At 46.9% G+C, this 21,797-nt stretch overlaps 1 protein-coding gene across 2 annotated transcripts in view; it reads right to left on the bottom strand.

Annotated features, from left to right (window-relative positions):
- Window positions 1-404: 404 nt before the first annotated feature.
- The window catches only part of ACO2 (aconitase 2), a 31,483-nt gene continuing 10,090 nt past the window's right edge, over window positions 405-21,797 (bottom strand). For both annotated transcript variants that reach the window (XM_039491226.1, XM_039491235.1), the window contains exons 4-18: window positions 19,580-19,672; window positions 16,768-16,926; window positions 16,169-16,319; window positions 14,743-14,847; window positions 14,050-14,141; window positions 13,325-13,430; window positions 12,063-12,220; window positions 10,798-10,871; window positions 9,879-9,990; window positions 9,109-9,231; window positions 8,644-8,799; window positions 6,863-7,054; window positions 5,270-5,402; window positions 1,847-1,968; window positions 405-884 (exon numbers count right to left, since the gene is read on the bottom strand). In XM_039491226.1, coding sequence (XP_039347160.1) covers window positions 747-884; window positions 1,847-1,968; window positions 5,270-5,402; window positions 6,863-7,054; window positions 8,644-8,799; window positions 9,109-9,231; window positions 9,879-9,990; window positions 10,798-10,871; window positions 12,063-12,220; window positions 13,325-13,430; window positions 14,050-14,141; window positions 14,743-14,847; window positions 16,169-16,319; window positions 16,768-16,926; window positions 19,580-19,672 — 1,914 coding nt within the window. In that variant the 3' untranslated portion in view covers window positions 405-746. The remainder of the gene's footprint in view (window positions 885-1,846; window positions 1,969-5,269; window positions 5,403-6,862; window positions 7,055-8,643; window positions 8,800-9,108; window positions 9,232-9,878; window positions 9,991-10,797; window positions 10,872-12,062; window positions 12,221-13,324; window positions 13,431-14,049; window positions 14,142-14,742; window positions 14,848-16,168; window positions 16,320-16,767; window positions 16,927-19,579; window positions 19,673-21,797) is intronic.

Here is a 21,797-nt window from a genome sequence, read left to right as displayed (position 1 = left end):
CAGTAGGGCAGAGGGAAGGTGTAGTTTGTGGAGATTAGAATTGCTGAACAGCAAGATTTCTGCCTGTAACAGCTTTTTGCAGGGTGGATGAATTTATTCCTGGGAGAGAAGTGCAATAGACAGTTTGGGGGGGGCTGTGTCATACAGATGGATCACAGTATGCAGCTGTCTGCTTATTCTCCCTCCGATCATTTGGCCAGTCACAGATGGAAGTGGGCTTTTGGGGCATAGGAAATCAAGGCTGTGTACTGACAATTGGAGTGCAGATGCCCTTGAGAGTAGAGGGTGTTGTAGTGAAGGCAAGTTGACAGCTTTTCTGGAGTCACACAGCCCCACCTTCAACCTCATGCATGCAGAGTGGATGGTGATCAGAAATACCAATACAACAGTTCAAACAGGAGATATCCATCACAGAATCTTTATTTTGGATTTTATATTTTCACAAGAACCAAAAAGTCCTACTTTAAATTTCTTCAGCCATCCATGAAATGATTGGGCAGAAAAAGCCAACTGAGCAGGTATCTTCAAAAATAAATACAAGTGAAATCTGAACCAAAGAGCTGGGGAATTTGGAAACCAAGACGCAACAGGCTGAGCTGCACTCCCTGGTCAGTGTCAGTGAACTAATACAGTTACAAAAAAGAAGCTATGGTTACATTTGATCAGACATTTATGTCCAACAGCCATGGAATTGCACTTTTATGAAGATATCTGGGCCAAGTCCACTGGGTGTGCATGCAGCTGTTTCAGTGTTGCTGCATCTCCTTCATTCTGTTCAGGGCACTGCCAGCCTGGAACCATTCTATCTGTGTCTCATTGAAGGTGTGGTTCAGCATGATTGTTTCCTGACTCCCATTGGGATGCTTGATGATGCATTTCAGGGGCTATAGAGGGGAGAGGAGGGAAGCAAAGATTGGAGTTTATGTTTTCCCCTTTCCTGGAGCAACATTTATAAGAGACAATGCAGGATGCTCACTAGAAAGTCTTTGACCCTGCCCTGTTGAAAGGGTTAAAAGGAATCACTTGAACACTGAGCCCCTGATATAGAGTGAGTGAGTGACCCCTTCTGTTTAACACAATCTCTAATGCAGGGGGTCCTTGAACTCAAGTGCCCCATAGACACTACCTCTTCCATCTGCAATCAGAAAGCTCAGTTCTCCCATTTGCAATCCCATAACACTCCAGTGGCAGCTACAGCAAATCTGTTTCAGGGAATAGCAATAACTGAAGTAATTTATTTTTACCTCATCCTCAAGGGAAAGAGGCAGCAGGAATTGAGGCCAGCACCATGCAGTGAGTCAGCTCTCTAGGCCACCCGTAAGTCCAGAATACTGGACCATTCAGATCTGGTTGGCAATTCCTATATTTGTAAGAACTCCATTCAGAACACTAGGCCTGGCTTCCATCACTCCCTCTAGGACAGAGGTTCTCAAACTTCATTGCACTGTGACCCCCTTCTAACAATTACTACCCAACCCCAAGATGGGGGACTGAAGCCTGAGCCCACCCAAGCCCCTTTGGCCCCAGGGCTTCAGTCCCAGGCAAGGGGACTGTAACCTGAGCCCTGTCACTCAGGGCTGAAGCCCTTGGGCTTCTGCTTCAGCCCCTGGTGATGGGGCTCAGGCTTTTGGCCCGGGGCCCCAGCAAGTCGAAGTCTGCCCTAGTGACCCCATTAAAATGGGCTTGTGACCCACTTTGGAATCCTGACCCACAGTTTGAGGACTGCTGCTCTAGGAGCAAAGTTAGTCATAACCCTCCCTCCCCCTAGAAATCTCTGATCCCTGGGAGTGAGCCCAGTGGAAACAAAATGCAGCTTATTGCTGCAAAAGGAAATCCAACCAGTTACCTTTCCGGGTGCAAAGTCTGCCAGACCCACAATGCTCAGCTTGTCCACAGGATGAATCTTGTTGTAGTCAGCTGGGTCAGCAAAAGTTAGAGGCAGCAGGCCTTGCTTCTTGAGGTTGGTTTCTGTAAATAAGACAGAACGGATTCACCACCCACCACAAAGGGTATAGGACAGTTTAGTGAGCCTTGCATGGGGGATAAATAACATCCCACATTTTAGGTATTGCAGCATAATATACTGACAATGCAATGGCTGCTCCTCAGGCAATGGTAGCTCCATAGCCAGTGCTCATTTTTATCCAGCAACTCTCAGTTCTCTTCTGAGCAATGAAATGAAGGACAAGAATAGTCTGCTGACAAGCATCAGGAAAGTATCTTCCTCATTTTTTCCCTTTCACCCAACAGTGTTGGCAAGTGGACAAGGAGGAGCATTGTTAGGTGGAAGGGAAGTTTGCAGGGAATGTGATGGATAAGCTGTCACGGAGTGTAGGGGAGTCAGGCCCTGCACCCCCAGGCTCCCTGCCGATTCACCAGGACTCTCAGCCAGCCAGTAAAGCAGAAGGTTTATTTAGACGACAGGAATACAGTCCAACACAGGTCTTGCAGGCACAGATAACAGGATCCCCCCGTTAGGTCCATCTTGGGGCCCCACAGCCCCCCTCGGGGATCAGAGCCCCCTCTCTCTGCTTCCCCTCTTTTCCCCAGCCAACTCCAGTCTGCCCAACCCCCTCCGGCCCCTCCTCTCTCCTCCACTTCTTTCCCGGGCCAGGAGGTCACCTGACCCCTTTGTCTCCAACACCTTTAGCCAGCACCTTTGCAGGGAAGGTGCTCGGGCCATCAGTTGCTAGGAGACAGAGTGTCAGGCATTTGCTGCATGGACTTTTGCTGCTAGATACTTAGGATCTGTACCCAGCCCCCCAGTAAGACCAGTCCCACTTCGTCACATAAGCTCAGAATCACAGAGGTACAAGAATATCCACCATACTGTTTGATACTTGAATATCACAATCAGCAGCTGTCATGTGTTTCTACATTGCCTTGCACAGTGCAGCTGGAGCCCCATGGCGCTGCAAAAGTACAAATATTGATACTAAGTATATAGGGACTTTCAGATCTTGCAAGTAATGAGATTTCGCAGATGTTTTTACTACAATATAAAGTTCCTTGACCATGGAATGCATGGTTCAGGTTTGGAGGCCTTGGTGTATCTATTACAGCTGATGAAAGAGGACATCAATCCTTCTATAATTTTGCCCCAAACTATGCTTGGCTTTTCTAGGGGCAGTGTGGTAACATTTTATCTGGTCTTTAAGAGTACTGTCACACATCTGAGATCCAGCACACACTGAACTTTAAAACATGGCTGAAGTGTGAGGAAATTGGGCATGGAAGCATCCAGAGACACATCCAACTCTGTTCCATTGCAGATCCTACTGAAAAAGCTGAGACTGTTTAAGGGACATTTTCAAAAAACACATGGAAACAACTGAGACAGGTGGCGTTTCAGTGGTACACAACTTTCTGAATGATTGCATTATATCTACCACCATTGGTTTAGTAACTCCCTCTCCTCAAACAGCCAATTGCAAACGATCTAAAAGTCACTCTCTGCTATCCCACCTCAGCCCCTGCACACCTTTGTTGCTTGAGTCTGCCGAGTAGTGAAGCATGTGTTTCTTACATACCCGTCTCTAAGAAGAGTACTTCTAATGGCTTTCCAGGCAAGAAACATTGACGGGAATATAATAACTTAGAGACTTATAATAATATGGATGGTTTGTAAGCTTTTTGAGTCATCTTTATCCCTGTGGGAGTGGACTTCAATGGACCTTCCCCAGCGAGAAGCTTGTTCCTGTGTGTGTAGGAATTCATAGATAAGGCCAGAAGGGACCACTAACTCATCTAGTCTGACCACCTATACAACACAGGTCACAGAATTTCACCTAGTTAACCCAGTATTGAGCCCTATGGCTCGTATTTAGTCTAAGCACAACTGCCAAAAAAAGCATCCACTCCTGAAGACATGAAGAATCCACCATTTCCCTGGGTAGTTTGTTCCAGTGATTAATCATCCTCACCGTTAAAAAGTTGTGCTTTTCTTAGTTTGATTAGCTTCCAGCCATTGGCTTCCAGCCATTGAGCCCTTTCTCTGCTAGATTAGTCTTTTAGTATGTGATTTTTTTTCCCCTCATGAAGGTACTTCACACTTATCAAATCACTTCAATCCTTGTTTTGATAAGCTAAACAGATTGAAAGAAACACTGTTGTACTATACGAAGAGCTTAATCTTTCATTCGTGGCTCTTTCAACATCCTCTTTAAAATGGTGACTTCTGAAATAATGCATAAAGCTCTGAAGCCGTCTCAGTGTGGCAAAATAAAGCATATATAGAGATAAATCACCTCCCGACTCCTACTGCCCTGTTTATACACATAAGGATCACATTAGTTCTTTTTGCGTCAGCATGGCACTGGGAGCTCATGGGATTGGAGTGATGAAGAGCATGTATTTTGATTTGCCTGTGTATACAGATGTTGGGTTCAAGAATACAACACTCCCTCCAATCAGGTAGATGTTTAGAGCACCCACCAGTGACTTTGGGAGAGGAGAAAGATAAGACACAATCTTTGAAGTATGGTGGTAAATTGCATTTAATCATTTGAGTCTTATGTTAATGTCCATTATTTAATATGTCTTCCTCAGAGCACTGTTCACTCAAATATATGTAGCTGAAAATACCCACTCTATGGGGAGGGGAGGTGTCAGATTTACTGGAGCCAGAGCAGGCTAGAGCATGTGGGTTACTCATCCCCTCCCCCAGGGATAAGCATGGGACTTGTTCTCCCACCATCGTTGTGGGGAGAGGAAAGCAGCAGAGTTCACACACTTTTGGCAGGGGTTGTCTGTCTTCCAAAATAAGGCTGAATTCTCCATGAGAGTATGGGAGAAAAAAAGAACTTGGGCAACCATTGACTGAAGAAGTCTGACAGGCAGCTGGACACAGGAGGTCAATGCAGCAGGATGGGTTTGTTTTGCAAAGGGAGAACTGAGACATTGTACTGTACTTTCAGGGAGTTGCTTTCAGTTGTCGGTCTACATCTTTAGGTTGCAAGCTCACTGCAGGAGGGATGGTCGTCTGTGTCCTCAGTGCCTACCCCAATGGCCTCCCAACCCTGACTTCGGCCTTTAGGCGTTACTGGAATAAGATACTGCTAATAGAAAAAAGCAACGCTAATCATGTGTTAAGCATCAGGTGTTAACTGCTGGCTGGACACCAGACTAGATGGACAATGGATTTGCTCCAGCAGATCCTGTTCTCTTTCCGGCCTCCAGTACTGAACACGTCAAGGAAATGGGTCTTCCAAGCCATAAAGCAACCTCCTTATACACCACACAGTATCCAGCTGCTGGTGGTGGTACTTACCATGAATCCTGGCAAAGCTCTTTGTGATGATGGCTCTGCCTCCCAGGTGACGTGGTTCCAATGCTGCATGTTCCCGACTCGATCCCTCACCATAGTTTTCATCCCCAACAACCACCCATTTGATGCCATTTTTCTGTGACCAAAAGCAATGCAAATAATTTTATATTACACACACAAATGATTGAGAGCATTAAGGTTGCAAAGCCAAGCACTCAGAAGTTAAGATATGCCAAAATAAAGGTCACCTGTGCATGGTCACACATCTTCCATTCCTTAGTGCTCTATGGATTAAAAACATCTGCTGAGGAGCGTCCCCCAGAGGGCTTCTATGTGTCTCCCATCCTATTAAGAGCTATATAAAAAGAGCTAGGTATTGTCATCCTTGGCCACGGAGGACTGATTGGACAATGGATTTTGGAGACCCTAGATATTGCTTAGGGTGGAGTTTCAACCATAACTCTTCCTGAATAGTCTCCCAATGCAATTGTCTGTCCTGTGGCAGCCACCCTGCCAGCAGAGGCCACATAAGGTAGACATGGCACGTTCCTGGAACTGCTCCCGAGAGCCATGATTCTTCCGGCAGATGGGAAGTTAACCCATGGGCACTTGTTAAGCTATGGGGATAGGGTAGTAAGGGCATTTTCTCTAGCAGTTTCCATCATCAAGTTCAGCAAGAAGTTTTCAAAGAATGGAGGGGGCAAAATGTTTGATAATTTTCTAAATATCATCAAATCAGATTGATCATACAGATGGAACAAACTCCAGTGAAGAGATTCCACCATAGCTTGAAGACACAACTGTGCTCATAAGGGCAGCAGGGACTTGATCAGCATTTCCAGTGTCTCCCTTCAGTTTGAGAGCTCTGGGTCAAGAAGCTTTGGGTCACTAGGTATTCTCTCCTCCAGAGAGGGAGAGGAAAACAGTAGTTACCCCACACGATCTAACTAGAGTGGATCCCTGGAGATAGCCCAAACACTGAGAGGACTAGTAAAGAGCCAGTTAAGTGGTGAGGTATGGTGTGACCTCTTCGGCAGAATAGCATGAAGCATAGCACCTTCTCTGTAGCTTTTCAAACCAGACAGCTAGTCAAAGTTTGGTAGCTGGAGATGTTCCAGTTGGGAGCAGAAATTGGTGATAGTCTGGTATTTCTTTGATACAGTTTTGTATATTCTTTATTTATAGCGTCCCATGTCTCTGAATGCAGAGGGAATCAAGCAGCAGGGAACACCTTTTGCTCAACACACCAAGAACACTTGTTCAGCTTGCACCCCTTACACAAAAGCTTTTCCCTAGGTTTCTTCCAGGGCCAGAGAGTGCTTTCAGCTGCTCTTTCCAGCTGCCTGTTTCTGCCCTGACTGCCTTCACATGCCTTCACTACTCAGCAAACCCCCTCCAGCCACTCAGTCCAAATGTTCCTAGGTCAATTCACAACCTCCTTTTGGCTTGGGGGGGGGAGGGGGGAGGCTTGTGATCCATTTAAAGTGACAGCTATGTTAGCTATGTTTGAGATCTAAGCAGTCACCAGTGCCTCTCACCATAACAAATCCAGATACATCCACCTCTAACATCAGAGGGTAAGGTAGGAACTCTCACCTTGTAGTAGCGGGCTGTGTCTGGGACTGGCCCAAACTCCTGGGTTAATGCATTCCGCACTGAGTTGGCCTTGCCATTCTCAATATTGATGGCTCCAATCAGCAGGTTGTTGGAGATATTGTCCAGATGGCCACGGAATTTGAGCCATGGACCGGCTGCAGAAATGTGGTCGGTAGTACATTTCCCTTTCACCTGGAGTGCAGCAAAAGAAACGAGATGAGAGAAAGTCTTTCCTCACTCAGGGAAGGGTGCTGTAAGGACTTTGCATTTCTGGAGCACTTTTCATTCTGAAGGATCCTAAAGCCCTTTAGAAGCCATGTATGTGGGGACATCACACCTGATATGGAATCACAGCCATCTCTGGGACAAAATGCAGCAATCATTCTGCATCTGCAATGGAGGGTAAGGGAAGAACATCTATTTGAAACTGCTGGAAGAATTTTAGAAAGGCAGAATTCCAATTTGGAATTGAGCCATGACACCTGACCCAACCACTTTTTCACCCTTCACACAGCAGTGGGTTCATTAGGAACCAAAAGCAAGCAATTCCTCTGTTACATTTCATCCAAAAGGCAGCACAGTGCCCCTTAACTTCATAGTGGGGCACTGGTTCAGTAAGGAATTAGAAGGAATAGTGCCCACCTGATGATTCACCAACCCCCCTTTCCACAGCACCTGGTTTTTCTATGAAGACCTCCAATCCAAGTACTGAGATGGTCCAACCCTTCTTGACTTGTAAGGATAGAGCTCACAGCTCTGCGATAGATTGTTAATATCGCTGCCGGTCTCAGACTCACAGAGTGTTAGTTAAAGGAACCCTTCATGGATTCAGATTTTAAGGGCTAGCATCAAAAAGCTCTGGGATGAAACAAGAACAGCACAACCTGGTGGTAGCACTTTAAATCACAACACTGGCCACTAAGGAACCCAACGTTCACTTCCTGCTCCAATGGGAATTGGGGACATGCTCCAGGAGGAGTGCAGAGATTGTAAAGGACTGCATTTCAGAACTCCTCTTGCTAATTGGGGGTATTCACACTGACTTCATTTCTCTCTTCCTTTAGAGCAATCATAAAAAGCTCCATCTGTCACACCCTATTAAAATATAGGGAGCAACGTTTAGCTTTGTGAAGGGACTTCTATCCATGACATGCAGGACAAGAAAAGCAGAAATACAAATAAAGCATTTGTGGTGGGGAGGGAAGGAAGTGCCTGAGGCATAAAAACTTCTCCCAGAAAGGAACAACAGGAAAGATGGAACATGCTACAGAAGTGCCCTTGTTAGCCTTCTGCAGCAGGATATTACTGGTGCAAACAGAGAGATTCAGAAGAGGATCAGACACTTCTCTGAATAGTAAATAAAAGTGGCACTAGCTGAGGTAGGCTAATAAATGACAAGGCCTGCATAGTCTTATGCTTCAGGATATGAATTGAGCAGCTGGAAGTCAAGAAGACATCACCACCCCATGGTTATGCAGCTAAATGCATTATGGGGCTGTATGACTTCCTCTAAAGTAACCCTGCAAAACTATGGTTGGGGTTGGGGGGGCGCAGAGAAATCAGCACAAAGAAAACAAATCACTCACCCACCCTTTCTGTGATGGAGTGAACACCTGCTTTATACACTTGTCAAAATTGCTAATCCAAGTGGGTCATTAGAACCTTGCACAGTTTCTCTACCAAGTCAGGTCACCCAAATCCCACAGTTACTTTATGGATCTGTCCTAGAACTACTTGGAGTCCTTTCAGATCTGAGCCCCAATCCACCCCCCATTCCTGACCTTGATGAGGATCAGCATGTCTTCCAGATCCTTGCCATCCCACTTATCAAAGGGCTCAAGTAACTGCAGGCGCTGGCTGGTGGGGCTTACATCTACATGCTGCCCACTTCTGTCTTTGGGGGGATGCTGATAGGTGTCCTGGCCTGGGTCAAACTCCTGTAAGAGAAGAAAGAGAGAGAGTTCACTACCATTCTCCTCAACCACACTCACAACAGCATTTGAAAGAAAAACAAGCCAAGTTCTTGTATTACATAAGGTTAGAACCTGCGTTTCAACAATGGGAATAAAGTTAGCAAGTGGAGAGGTCTTCCATTAGGAACACCCAGTTTTCTTCCTCTGTGCCCCCTCTCCCCTCAGTAACCCCCAAAATACATCTAATCAAGCAGTAATATACATTTTCACTGATGTTACATGCCTCCCTTCATCCCCACTTGGTGGAAAGTCAGTCTACAAGATAAACATTACCAGTGTGGGCAGCTCATCTGCATCAGGTGCTTCTAGTTTAAACTTCTTCCCATTGGCTCCAGTCAGGAAGTCCATCTCAGGGTTAAATTTCAGGGTGCCCGCAATAGCCAGGGCTGTGACAATCTGAGAAAGTATACAATCGGTCGTAAAAATACGTTTTGCTCACTTCAGCTCTCTGATTTTAAAGTCCTACCCCCAACTCTGCCAGACATTAAAGTCTCAGACATAGAAGTCATAGTGCTTCCAAGACCAGCAATAGGGGCGGTGCCTGCAGGGAGATGGGAACTCAAATGTATTTGTCTGGAGTATCACAGTGAAATGAAATCAGACCAAGATAAATTAGTTTTGGGGCTACTGAAGAGACCGGAGTTAAAGGACTACATAAACAAGTTTAATTGAACAATGTAGTTATGAGGTAGAGTAGGAAGTTACCACCCCTGAATTACAGCAAGATTTAGAATCTGTTTGGGGATTGTAGATGGTCCAAGAATTCATCTTGATAGCTCTTTGGGCAACCAGACTATTGATTTCTCAGTGAGCATCTTATACTGAGAGAATCAAAGCCGAAGTTTACAATGGCCTTCAGGGGCCTCTTCTCACATCCCAGAGCATTTGGAACATGGTCAAGTCCAGTCCATATCAGGGCTTCCAACTTCTCTTCCCAAACCCACCCAGAAAGCAGGACCTCTAAAGACAATGTAGTCTCAGGAACTGAATTCCCACAGTCATTCCACTGGTCCAGCTCCCTCCTGCCAGCCTGTGTACTGTACCTCTGGAGAGGTCACAAATGCATGCGTCTCTGGGTTAGCATCATTGCGGCCTGTGAAGTTTCTGTTATAGGATGTAACAATTGTGTTCTTCTCGCCTTTCTTGGTGTCTTTCCTACAAAGAAATGCAGAGGAACAAATGTGCTTTGCTAACGCCACCAGATGGTATGTTGCTTCTAGAGATTTTTCTAGAATCAGGAAGATGTTAAAGATCTCCTTGGTCTGTTTTTTGTGGCATCCTCCAGGTGGAAGAGCTCACACAGTACTTTGAGAGCGATCAGGTCAGTGCTCTGACCTAACATTCCCTCAGGAGCATAGGTTATAGTGTGCAACACTGAACGAGCCACTGCTGAGCAGTGATATTTGATATTTTATGGGAGGCTGAGCTCTCCACATCTCTGTGCTACTCAAATGAAGTCTAGCAGCACACGGTATCAAGAATGGGCCGCAACGCTACTCCAACCCTTCGGATTGAAGATGTGAACACAAGACTCTCCAAACCCCCATGCCACTGGTTCTTCCCACCTATACAACACAGGATCCAGGTCAAATGTCACCCTTTGGTTTTAAAAGCCAAAAACCCAGCAGAGCCTTAACTCCGTCCTCTCACACATACCTTTTCTCTTTATTCGCTTCCTCTGCCCCCCTTCTCAAGAGTCTTCCCCACTCCAGTTCCTAGTATCCCCCCCAACCTCGTGTTAAATCTCAGCTGAAAAGTTCCCTTGCCTGTAACTCTTCCTTTCTCTCCTATTATCGATCATCTGTGGCCAAAATGCACCAGCTGATTCGCTTGGTACTCTTAATATTGAGAGCTTCTGCTATGCCAGTCAGTCTTATTGAGTGCTTCAGGATACCAGTTTGTATGAACAGTGATACGAAATAAACCTGTAGAAGGGATTTTCTCGTGTTCATACCCCCTTACCTGTCCCACTGCCCAATACATGGCCCACAGGCATTGGCAAGAACCACCCCTCCAACATCCCGCAAGATTCCAGCCTGGAGGAGGGAAAGAAGAACAAAGTTACTCAGCAGAAAAAGCAACCCAGTAGTCTGCGTTCCAGCCTTTCAGCGTGTAGTAGCCATGTTTCTGGCAGGAGAGACGTCACTAACTAGGGCACCTCAGCCTGAAGCCATGTATTTGCTTCCCCTTTCAATTCCTGTGCACTTCATTTGAGTCATTTTGAAATAGAGAGAGTTTAATCCAGGAAAGGCTGTAAATTGGTCCTGGGGGAGGAGAGGTGGGCATTTGTACTGCCGCTGCCCATCCTGTACTGGTTTTAGAAGGTTTTGCCTGCCAGTCCAGTACCTTGCACTAAGTACTAAGTTCACTTGACCAGAAGCCAGCCCTTAACTATTGGTACACTCCCTGGTTTCCAGATACAGGATACCTGGGAGCAAAGCATTTTACAGACACTGGGAGTGGGGAACAAGGGACCAGTTCAAAAACCACCGGTTGTGGGCAGAGTCGTTATGCAGAGGCTTGGGATACCCATCAAGAGATTGCAATGGGCAGTGTGAAGACTGAAGTGCTGGGAGAGGTATCAGGTGCGTGGAGTGGGGAGTTTATACACAGGTGTACACATTCAAAAATGAAGGCTGACGTGGCAGGTTCACTAGCAGTCCCAGTTTGGATGGGACAGCCTTGGATTTTATTAAGCTGTGGAACTGGTCAGAACATGGATTGTGCCGTCCCTCCCACCCCCATGCCTAAACAGTTTTTTCTCCCCATCACAACTGGTTTTGATGGAAAGTTTTCAGTCAGCCTCACTAAGCCATCTTGGGGAGCTTTTATGCTGTGACTCTGGCAGTGGGAAGTGGCTGTGTGTCTGCAATGCTGCCGTCTCTCCTTAGGCAGCTCCAATCCCTGCTGGCTACTTCAGTTTCACACAGCTCCAGCCCTGCTGTTTCGAGCACTGGAGCACCATGCTGAGATAGTGGGGTAGTGGCAACTGGCCCACGTCCTAAAGATAACCCCTACATATAATCGGGAGCAGGAAAGGCGGCCAGCGCACCAGTGGGGTGATCACAGCAAGAGGACTTCTAGCGATCAGCAAGAAGAGACTTTAAACTCTCCAGCACCTGCCTCCAGACCTCAAATTCTTTGGAAAAAAGCCATTCCCGGAAAATAGTTCAAGACTCATTCCTCTGACGGTTATGTGCCGAAGGGGTGGGGGCGTGCGTACTCACATAGCCATCTCTTTCAATGGTGGCTCGGATCTGCTCCGAGCCAGGTGTGACAGTGAACTGAGACTTGCATTTCAGCCCATGTGCTAGTGCCTGCTTTGCCACTGCAGCGGCGCGCCCCATATCCTCATAGCTTGAATTGGTGCAACTGCCAATCAGACCTGTGTGGTTTTGATGGATAAACAGGAAGCAGTTATTTCACTACCAATTATAGGTTCCTTTCCTCCAGACCTACCCATCTGTGCAGAAAGCACAGGGACACCAATCTAAAGCCCCAACAACATACAAAAACAAAAGAGCTAGGAGTGGTTTCAGGTACTGCACCAAATCTCCCAGCCAATTTCTCTGGTTTTATAACCACTGTAAAATTCATAGAGTTTAAAGCTAGGAAGTACCTGATCTTCTGTCTACCACAGGCCACAGACTTTTACCCAGTTACCCCATTATTGAGCCCAATAACTTTAATCTGACTAAAAGCATAACTTCATCTCTGGATGGCTTCAAGACTAGAGAATTCGCCACTTCCCAGGAGTGGTTCCAAAGGCTGATCACCCTCACTGCATCTTATTTCTAGTTTTATTTGCGTAGTTTTAGCTCCCAGCCATAGGTTTTGTTGTGCCTTTCCCCACTAGATTAGAGAGCTCTTTAGTACCCAGTATTTTCTCCCTGTGAAGGAAATGATACACTAATCAAGTCACCTGTCCATTTTTTTTTAAATAAAGATCTCAATCTGTTCAGTTTAAGTTTCGCTATAAAGCATTTTCTCCTTGGGTCTTCCTTGATTCTCTTGAATCATGTTTGTCTCTCTCCTGTTGCTATGTGAGAGAATCACATGAACACAGGAAACTAGCTGTACACCAGACTGCTGTCAAATGCACAAAGTAAACAAGTTAGGGGAAATTTTCCCAAACACCCCAGATCACTGTAACACTTCTCCAGACTGAAGTGTAATCTTTTGAGGGCCGCAGTCTGAGTGACAGAGAAAACAGCTGGTGTGTTATGATATTGAAAATGAGAGAACAAGAATCAAGCTCTGCTTTACAGGCCAGCAGGTGTTAGAATGGTCATGCTGAGTTGGGGCAATGACCAACTCTTGGGGCTCAAAGGAGACCAGGCTTTGGAAGGGAAAGTTTAAAGGAAAGACAGGTGGTGGTTGAGAGAGTCAAGCAGGCCCAGACTGAACGGAGATGGCAAGCCACTTCCTCTTGAGGCAAGAGCAAGTCAGTTAGCAAGGAAAAATGCAGACCAGGAAACAGGCTACTCACCAACTCTAATATCCACTGGCCAGCCCTCCTTTTCTGCTACAGCGCCAACATCTGCCACAGGGTGCGCCAGGTCTGGCGTGAAAGGCCCATTGATATGGGGTTTCAGCTTTAAGAAACAATGACAAGTAGCTGAGGGATTACACAAAGGCCAGAAAGGTAATGTTTAGCACACCCCCCCCCCAAATAAAATGCCTGTTTTACCCAATAATCAAAATAATTATAAAAATATTTGATTTACTCTTGACCTGGAGAGTCCTTTTAAAATGGAGCTCTCCATTACGGGCACCTCAGTAACAGGAAGATGTGAACAAATTGAAGAGATCTCTCCTAAATTCTGGTTAAGGAAATACCTGATGGCACAAGACAGACAGCTCTGGAGAGTCAGTCAGGAGACAGGCTTTGGAATTTACTTATTTTTGTTTAAGAAAGAAAACTTTACAGCATCACCAAGACTTGATTGAATTGAGTCATCACATGAGCATTTTGCTGTCAAGCCTCATCCTTGCTTCATCCACCTCCCCAACTGTCTGTCACCCTTGTTTGTTGTGTCATATCTAAGTTTAGAGCTCAAGCTCTTCTGGGCAGGCACTGTGTCTTTTTAGGTCAGCTATGAAGTGCCTACGATTCCGTAGGGTGCTATGAAGTTAGACCTTTGCTCCTTATTCATCCAGGACAAAGTCACGTCTAAATGTTCAAGAAGAACGAGGTAATGAAACAAGACTCACCTCACTGAGGTTAATTTCAACCAGCTGGTCATATTTGCAGCCAGCATCAGGCACCAAGTGTGCCTGGAATTCATCTGCCAAAGCAGCAATTTCTGAAAGAAGAAAAGAAAGCTGGAAAATGCAGAGGTCAGGAGAGGCTGTACACCATATGTCCTAAGGGACACTGCCAACAGGCTATTCCCAATCCCACCATTAACCAGGTATCTTGCCTCCCGCACCATGTAACCCAGGTGACCACCACTCAGTGAACAGATTTGATCTGGCCTTTTACATTGCACACACCCTTGACCTCTCCTCATACACCTGGCATCCTGGGACGGCGTGCTCATAAAGCACCCTCTTACTGTACCAGTTAGCTGCATTTCCACCCAACCCCCATAGTGAGTAGCATGCGAAGTAACAGGTTCCAGAAGAGTCTGACATCAAGAGTCAACAGGGTAATCTAACGGAGGGGCAAAAGCTTCTAACATTCTTCTGTCTGACCAAGAGCTCTCTGTAGAGCCCATGAAGGCCTCTCCTGAATTTGATCTTTCTGGGGGTGCTGGTGAGGAGCACAAGAGATCCCCACATCCCCCAAGGGCGAGCACCTCTATGGTGCTGACTGCCATAGGCACCATCTCTGTGCAACACGGTAGAGCACCCAAAGCTAGAGGAGATGGGCACCCTGCCACCAGCCTTCCCCAAGCTTCTTACCAGCTCGTCCAGTCTTGCTCAAGTATTTCTTCATCCGATGGTTATATGGGAAAAGGGAGGTGGTGGCACCAATCTCTGCCCCCATGTTACAGATTGTTGCCATACCTAGAGACAGGCCAGAGGAAAGACCCACAAACTAAGTGGCAGAGGATTTAAAGGCATTTAGCTCTTCACCACAGATTTGCTTTTGTTTGGAGACAGCAAGGCCAGGACAAAATGGGGGAGGTGGGCACAGAAAAAGAAGTCCACATCAGCTCAGTCTAAGGGCCACCTGATCCAGTATTCCATCTTTGTAATGCCAGATATTTCTGACCTTTTGAATGCACATGACTGTATAGAGCTTTAAGTGTGGAGATCACGGCTGGGGCATTCTAAAAGGTAAAACACAGCTGACAGGAAATAATGGCGTAATATGGTTGTATCTGCTGAAGCCACCAGGCATATTTTGCTGCAGTCTCTTTACTACCTGCACAATACTAGGGGCAGGGTTCAAACTCCTCCCCAGCTATACAGCATTTCTCTAGCCAGAAGAGCCAGTAATATTGATCTTGTCGACTGAAAAATGACAAAGGTGGATTTAAATGGAGTAAAAGTTATTCTTTCACTGACTGAGCATGGAAAGCCAGTATGTTCTTATGCCACTGGGATCAGCCATGAATTTCAAGAGCACAGTGGTGAAGTTTTAGGAGCATTTTATACAAGTGCCACTTTTCACATCGCCACAGGCAGGCCCAAAGCGTCTGTCTCGGGCTCTAGAAGCAAAGACCACTGACCAATCACCTTTCATCTCTCCCCCACTCCAGTTATCTTCATCCGCTCTTGTAAGAGGCCTTTCTTCAGCACCAATGCATATACCAACACTCACTAGCAATCACTGGCTTCCCTTTCCTCCCTCTAGTTACACAGGCCTGATCAAGTGTCCAAACCCAAAACACAGGAAGGTCAACTACCACCTGTATCCTGTCAGAACCATGAAGAAATCTCTCTCCCCCTCCTCCAAACATAGGTAAGGCCCCTGCATCTTGCCAACTGTCCTGACTGGCCATTTAACAAGACTCCCTTGTTGCAGACAGCCATTCTGTGCTCCTGAATTGCAAGAGTCACAGTTGAGTGATCACTCCTACCCTGGCGGGAGCTCTGTGCTTGTGCAGCATTCCCTTGCTCGGTCAGCCTGCATAGCAAGAAATCAAGACTAGAGTCAGTGTCTCCGGGACACCAAAGCAGCACATTAACTACCAGGCCAGTTTCAGGGGGTGGGTTCTTTTAAATAACTCCCATCACATTCCTTTCCCACCCTCAGTCCACCAGCAGTCAATCCCCATGATCATCAGAACAGCAAACGGCATCAGTCTGCCCATTACTGTCCAGAGACCGCAGCCCCCAGTAGCAATCTATGTCCCCAATAAATGAGATGGTGTTGCCTCACCGGTGCAGGAGATTGAGTCCACACCAGGCCCATGATACTCAATGATGGCACCTGTGCCACCTTTCACAGTGAGGATGCCGGCCACTTTCAGGATCACATCTTTAGGAGAGCTCCAGCCTGACAGCTCGCCAGTCAGTTTTATGCCAATAACCTAAGGAGCACCAACAAAAGAGAAAGCTTGCTAAAATATGGAGATTTTATCTTCCGCTGGCTAAGCCAATGAGTATCTACATGGATCCTGTTCCTCCTCACTTCCGAGTGGCATCAGTGCCCAGAATCAGGATGTGGGGCAAGGAAGGAAATCCTGAAGTATCAAACCAATGCTCCAGGAAGCCTATATTGCCAGGAGGCCTGAATCCTTTTGCATGGCTAATTAATGAGAAGTTCCTGCTGATGCATCCTTTGAGGCACACAGAACAATGCAGGGAGTGGAGACTCAGAGTTGCCTGTGAAGCATGGTTTAGTTGTTTCTAGACCAGTCTATTTTCCCAAGGATATAGTGGCTCAAAGTGCCTCATCTGGGAAATTCAAGCTCCCCTTTAAACTTATTATTTCAGCCCCTGGCCCATTCAGAATTGACCCTTCCCCCACCATCTCACCTTTGGGCATTTGAGCTCCCAGGGGATGCCTGCCATGACATCTACTGCATCGGCTCCACCCACTCCTATGCAGATTCCACCCAGGCCACCTCCATTGGGGGTGTGGGAATCCGTACCGATGAGCAAAACCCCAGGGTATGCGTAGTTCTCCAGGATGATCTGAAACAAACGTAAGTGGAGAAACAAAGAACAAGATGACACTTAGTGAAGAGGAGAGCCAGGAGCAGAAGGAACCCTGGATCATATCAGTGATTTAATTTGTAGGTCATGATCCCAAGATGGTCGCTAACTTATTTCAGGTTGCAAGCTCATTGCCATTCCAACTGCATTTCCCACCAAAGCAGATTTGTCCAGTCAGCCACAAGTAGCCCTTCACCAGATGCCAGGAATGAATCTTAACCAGTCCAGTCAGAGAGAGGAGGATATGAAGCCAGTGATAATACAACATGGTACAGGGTTGTATGGGATCCGCGTGAAGTCAGAAGGCTCCACACAGACAAGTGTCAGAGGCAGAATCTGTTTCATAAAAACCCAGCTAACCCACTCAGGTGACCCCAATGGCAGAAAACAAAGGTTCATGCATTAACCTGAGACCCTCAATCATCAGGCCTGGCAAGGCCTCGTCTCCAAGCCCTCTCCATCAGGTCCAAAGAAGGCTGCCCTAAGTGCACCTCAGTCATTGGGGGTAGGGTGGCAAACAGGTCAGGGTTAGAATAAAAACAGCAACAGCAGCTGAACTACCCCTTTCCCCCCCAGGTTATACTTGCAATGCCTTTGGCACTGGGGTTAGAGGGGCAGACTCGCCTTGATCCCACCCAAGAAACCCTTGAGCTTTATCAGCTGATGAATAAGCCAGAGCTCCTGCCCAATGCTACTAAGGAAAAAAATATAAAGGACAGCACTCAGCACTGACATTCCCTTATACCCAAAAACTCCAACCAAAGACAAAGCCTACTCCAAGCGATGCTTTTACCCCCCAAAGGGTGAAGTGCTAGAAACTATTACACACAAAGTGCTCAGATACTAGTGGTGGTAGTAGAAAACACTACCAGAGACAGATGGCCACACGGTAAGCATTACCATATGGTCCCAGAGCAGTGGCAGAAATGAGTTGTTCCCACCGTTTCCTGCGCAGGCTCAGGTGACACTCCCCCTTCCCTTCTAGGCTGGCCCATTATGGGCTGAAGGTAACATATCAGCTACAAGATCAGTTGCAAACAAAGAGACCTTTAAGGCACATCTTAAGTGCACTTGCCCCAGACCCTCCAATCAACTTCTTAGGTTTTACAATTGCATGTTCCTCCCCCATCTTTTCCCTGTTTGGGTGGGACATTCACAAAATAAACAGAGGAAGCCAGTTAGCTATGCAGGGGAAAGCTACAAAACAGAGCATGGTCAAATACACAAAACTGACAAACTAAAAGCAACATGGGCTTTTCCCTCCAGTCTCCTAATGACACTTCTCATCAGTATTACCTCTTAAAATAGGTTCAAAAGATTGAGAGAAATATGATTTTTTTAAGTTGATTGTATTCCATTAAGGTGCTAATGGAACATGAGATTCTAGAAACGTTTTTTTTGTTAAAAAAAAGTTACTTTCACCCTCAATGGAGTTTACTTTTTGCATTTCACGAAGTCTACATAAGTCACTCTAGACCAGGGGTGGGCAAACATTTTGGCTCGAGGGCCACAATGGGGTTGCAAAGCTGTATGGAGAGCCGGCTAGGGAAGGCTGTGCCTCCCCAAACAGCCTGGCCCCACCCACTATCTGCCCCCTCCCACTTCCCACCACCCTCAGAACACCCAACCCATCCAACCTCCCCTGCTCCTTGTCCCCTGTTGACTGCTCCCACCCAGGACCCCCCCGCCTAGTCAACCCCCCACCGCTCCCTGTCCTGACTGCCCCACCCGATATCCATACCCCACCCCGACAGGCCCCCCGGGACTCCCATGCCTATCCAACCCTCCCCCCATTCCCCATCCCCTGACCACCCCCCAGAACCTCCGCCCCATCCAACCACCCCCTGCTCCCTGTCCCCACTGCTCCCTGTCACCCCAGGACCCTCTGCCCCTTATCCATTCCCCCCTCCAGCCTCCTTACCATGCCGCCCAGAGCAGCAGGAGCTTGCAGCCCCGCCACCCGGCCAGAGCCGGGCTGCACTGCTTGTGTGGTCGCTTTGCTGAGTGTGTGGGGACGGAGATGGCAGCTCAGGGGCCGGGCAGGAGGGTCCCGCGGGCTGGATGTGGCCCGTGGGCCGTAGTTTGCCCACCTCTGCTCTAGACTGGTTATTGCTTTGCTATTCTCAGGCAATAAGACAGTGCTACTGTGTTAGAGTATCTTCTCCCCCATCCCACCCCCTGGTTTTATTAAAACTAAGATCATAAATACGTCTGGTTTTAGATTTTAAAAACAGACTCTCCCCTCCCCATAAAGGCAACTTACATTGGGACTAAGCTACTTCCAGCATCACTTTAGTGCCCCAGCCAAATCAAGCTAAGCTAGCCAATTAACCATTCAGATGAAGGTGTGAAACTCTGCCCCTTCCCACTACAGTTAGTGCCAACAATAGGCCATCAAGCATCAGATTACAATTTGACCAGCATAACCTTGGAGAAATGTCCTGGTCTAGGCCAGAGGTGCAAAGAGGTCACCTTGCAGGACAAACACAGCCAGTCTAGATTAAACATGGAGGGAGGGGATATGCCTTTCCCTAGAAGGAGGAATTCTTTTAGTAATTGCACACGTGTTCTCTCCCCACCATAAGGTGGTGAGCTATCTGCCATTCAAACACTGCAGTCACGGACTCTTTACCTGGTGAATGATTCCCGATCCAGGTTTCCAGAACCCTACTCCATACTTGGCACCTGCTGTTGCTAGGAAGTTGTACACCTCCTGGTTAATGTCCTATTCATACAGTTAAATAAAGCGTTAGTAAGACATTACATTCAGTTTTCTCCCCACAGAGCCAGAGTTCAGCCACCCCCCCAGCCCCATGGCTTCCTGGACATTTTGTAGGCACTGGAGGGGAGAATGAAGTTCAGCATCACTGACTTCCAGGAAATCATTTTAAGGCCAGAAGGGACCACAGCCATCATCTAATCTGATCTCCAGCACAAGCCATAGAATTTCACAGTGATCCCAGCACTGAACTCAACAACTTGCGACACCACTAAAGCATCTCAAGACTGAGTTAGAATTGCTGTTTGAAGTTATAAAACAAAACTCACACTATTTATAAACTATCCTGCTTCCATTTCATGGGCTTTTCTCTTTTGCTTCCTTCCTAGTTTCTTTGCTCTATTTAGTGCTTTGATAAGCATGTTAGCCCCATTTTACAGATGGGGCTATGGAGTCAGAGAAGCTAAGTGACTAGCGCAAGGCCAGACGAAGTTAGTGGTAGAGTGGGAAAGAGAGCCCAAGTCTCCAGTTCTACCAGCTATACAATGCTGCCTCTTGCTGTGACATCACAATCATCTGTAGGATCACAACTATGAAGCCTTCCAGGGCAATCACTTATTGTCGCAAGCAGAAGACTGTAGGATGTCCTGAGATGTTCTTGTCAGAGCAGCTGGAAAGTAGATATGATAAGGAACAGGAATGGATGACGACTTAGACACCCTGTTCTCATGCAAACACTTCAGAATAAAGAAAAGGGGGAGGGGACTATGTGGAGATAATAGAGGAATTGTCTCCGCACAGAACATTTACTGAAGTTTCCCATGAGGCGGCGAGGGCTCTTTGAGCTTTGTTTGCACTGGGAGTCAGGTCACTTCACTCTGTTTGTGCAGCTCTCTTCCCAAACAGAGCATGCTGATGTGCCAGGAGCAGATCCAAGCCACTCTCTGCCCTGCCAGCATTCATTCCATGCCAACTGGCAACATCAAGAGCGAAACCCAGTCAGAGGCAGGCAGGACCTTCGCTTGCTCTAATCCCGGAGCGGATGGGGAGGGAGGGGGTGCCCAGAGCTGCAGCAGAACTGCTATAAAGAATACAATCACACTACAGAGCACATGTTCAGTGCCCAGAGCAAGAGCAGCGGGAGGGCAAGGGGTGATGGGAAGAAAGGGAACAAACAGTCTCGTAAGAAGGCTCCAGATTCTGAACCTCTTGCATAACTCTCAAGCTTCCTGAGGCACAAAGCATGGGACAAATACTCCTAATGAGGGGAAATTTGCTCCTGACCTCAGTTTCATGAGTGGCATAATTCACCTTATCTTACTATGATTTCCGGGGGAGAGGGGGGGCGGGAAGGAAGGGGATGATGATATGCGCTTACTTGGGCCAGTATCTTGGGCAATAAATTAAACTAGATGATTAAGCTACAGCTCATCCCATGTGTGCAGGCTAAAATTAATTCACCAGTTTTGATATCAAGGAAAAAGTTCTTTCTACCCTCCAGGACATATGAGATGGGCCAGCTACTCTCAAGCACTGCAATCAGATTGGTCCATTAAAACCAGGAGCTTATCCCACAATCTATCCCACACTCTCAGGGTGAGGGAAAAGCATCAGTAGACTTCAGTCTTCCCATCTTCTACTATGTTTCTATCATTCATGAGGTTGTAGGGGAGGAAAGGAAAAGTCCTGCAGGATTTCCACCCCAGAAAGCGACAAGGGAGAGCAACCCTTAGTTAATAACTTGCAGAGATTAGGACAATGCTTCTCCCCCACCCAACGATGGACTGCTGTATATGTGGCCAGACGTATTCTGGAGATTGAGACACATCAGGTTTTGATCACTGCTGGAAGAAAATTTCTAGTGCTCTAGATCAGCTATTTTCATGTTTCACCCCTTTAAAATGGCCTCTCTCTTCCCCTACACCGAGAATACACCTTTTGCTTTGGTTTCCAAAGCAGATTGACTAAGACTGTCTTTTCTCAACATCATGCCTCACCCTTTAAACTGTTTGTGATAGACTTGTCTAGTTCAGATTGTAAGCTCCCTGGGGCTTGGAACTATCACAACTTTGGTTTTGTACTGCACCATGTACATATATGGTGCTGTACAGTACATAATCTGGTGCGAATT

This window comes from Mauremys reevesii, linkage group 1, assembly GCF_016161935.1.
Source record: "Mauremys reevesii isolate NIE-2019 linkage group 1, ASM1616193v1, whole genome shotgun sequence".
Classification (NCBI taxonomy): Eukaryota; Metazoa; Chordata; order Testudines; family Geoemydidae; genus Mauremys; species Mauremys reevesii.
Note: the sequence above shows the minus strand (reverse complement) of the source record. Positions and strands in the feature narration are given on the sequence as shown.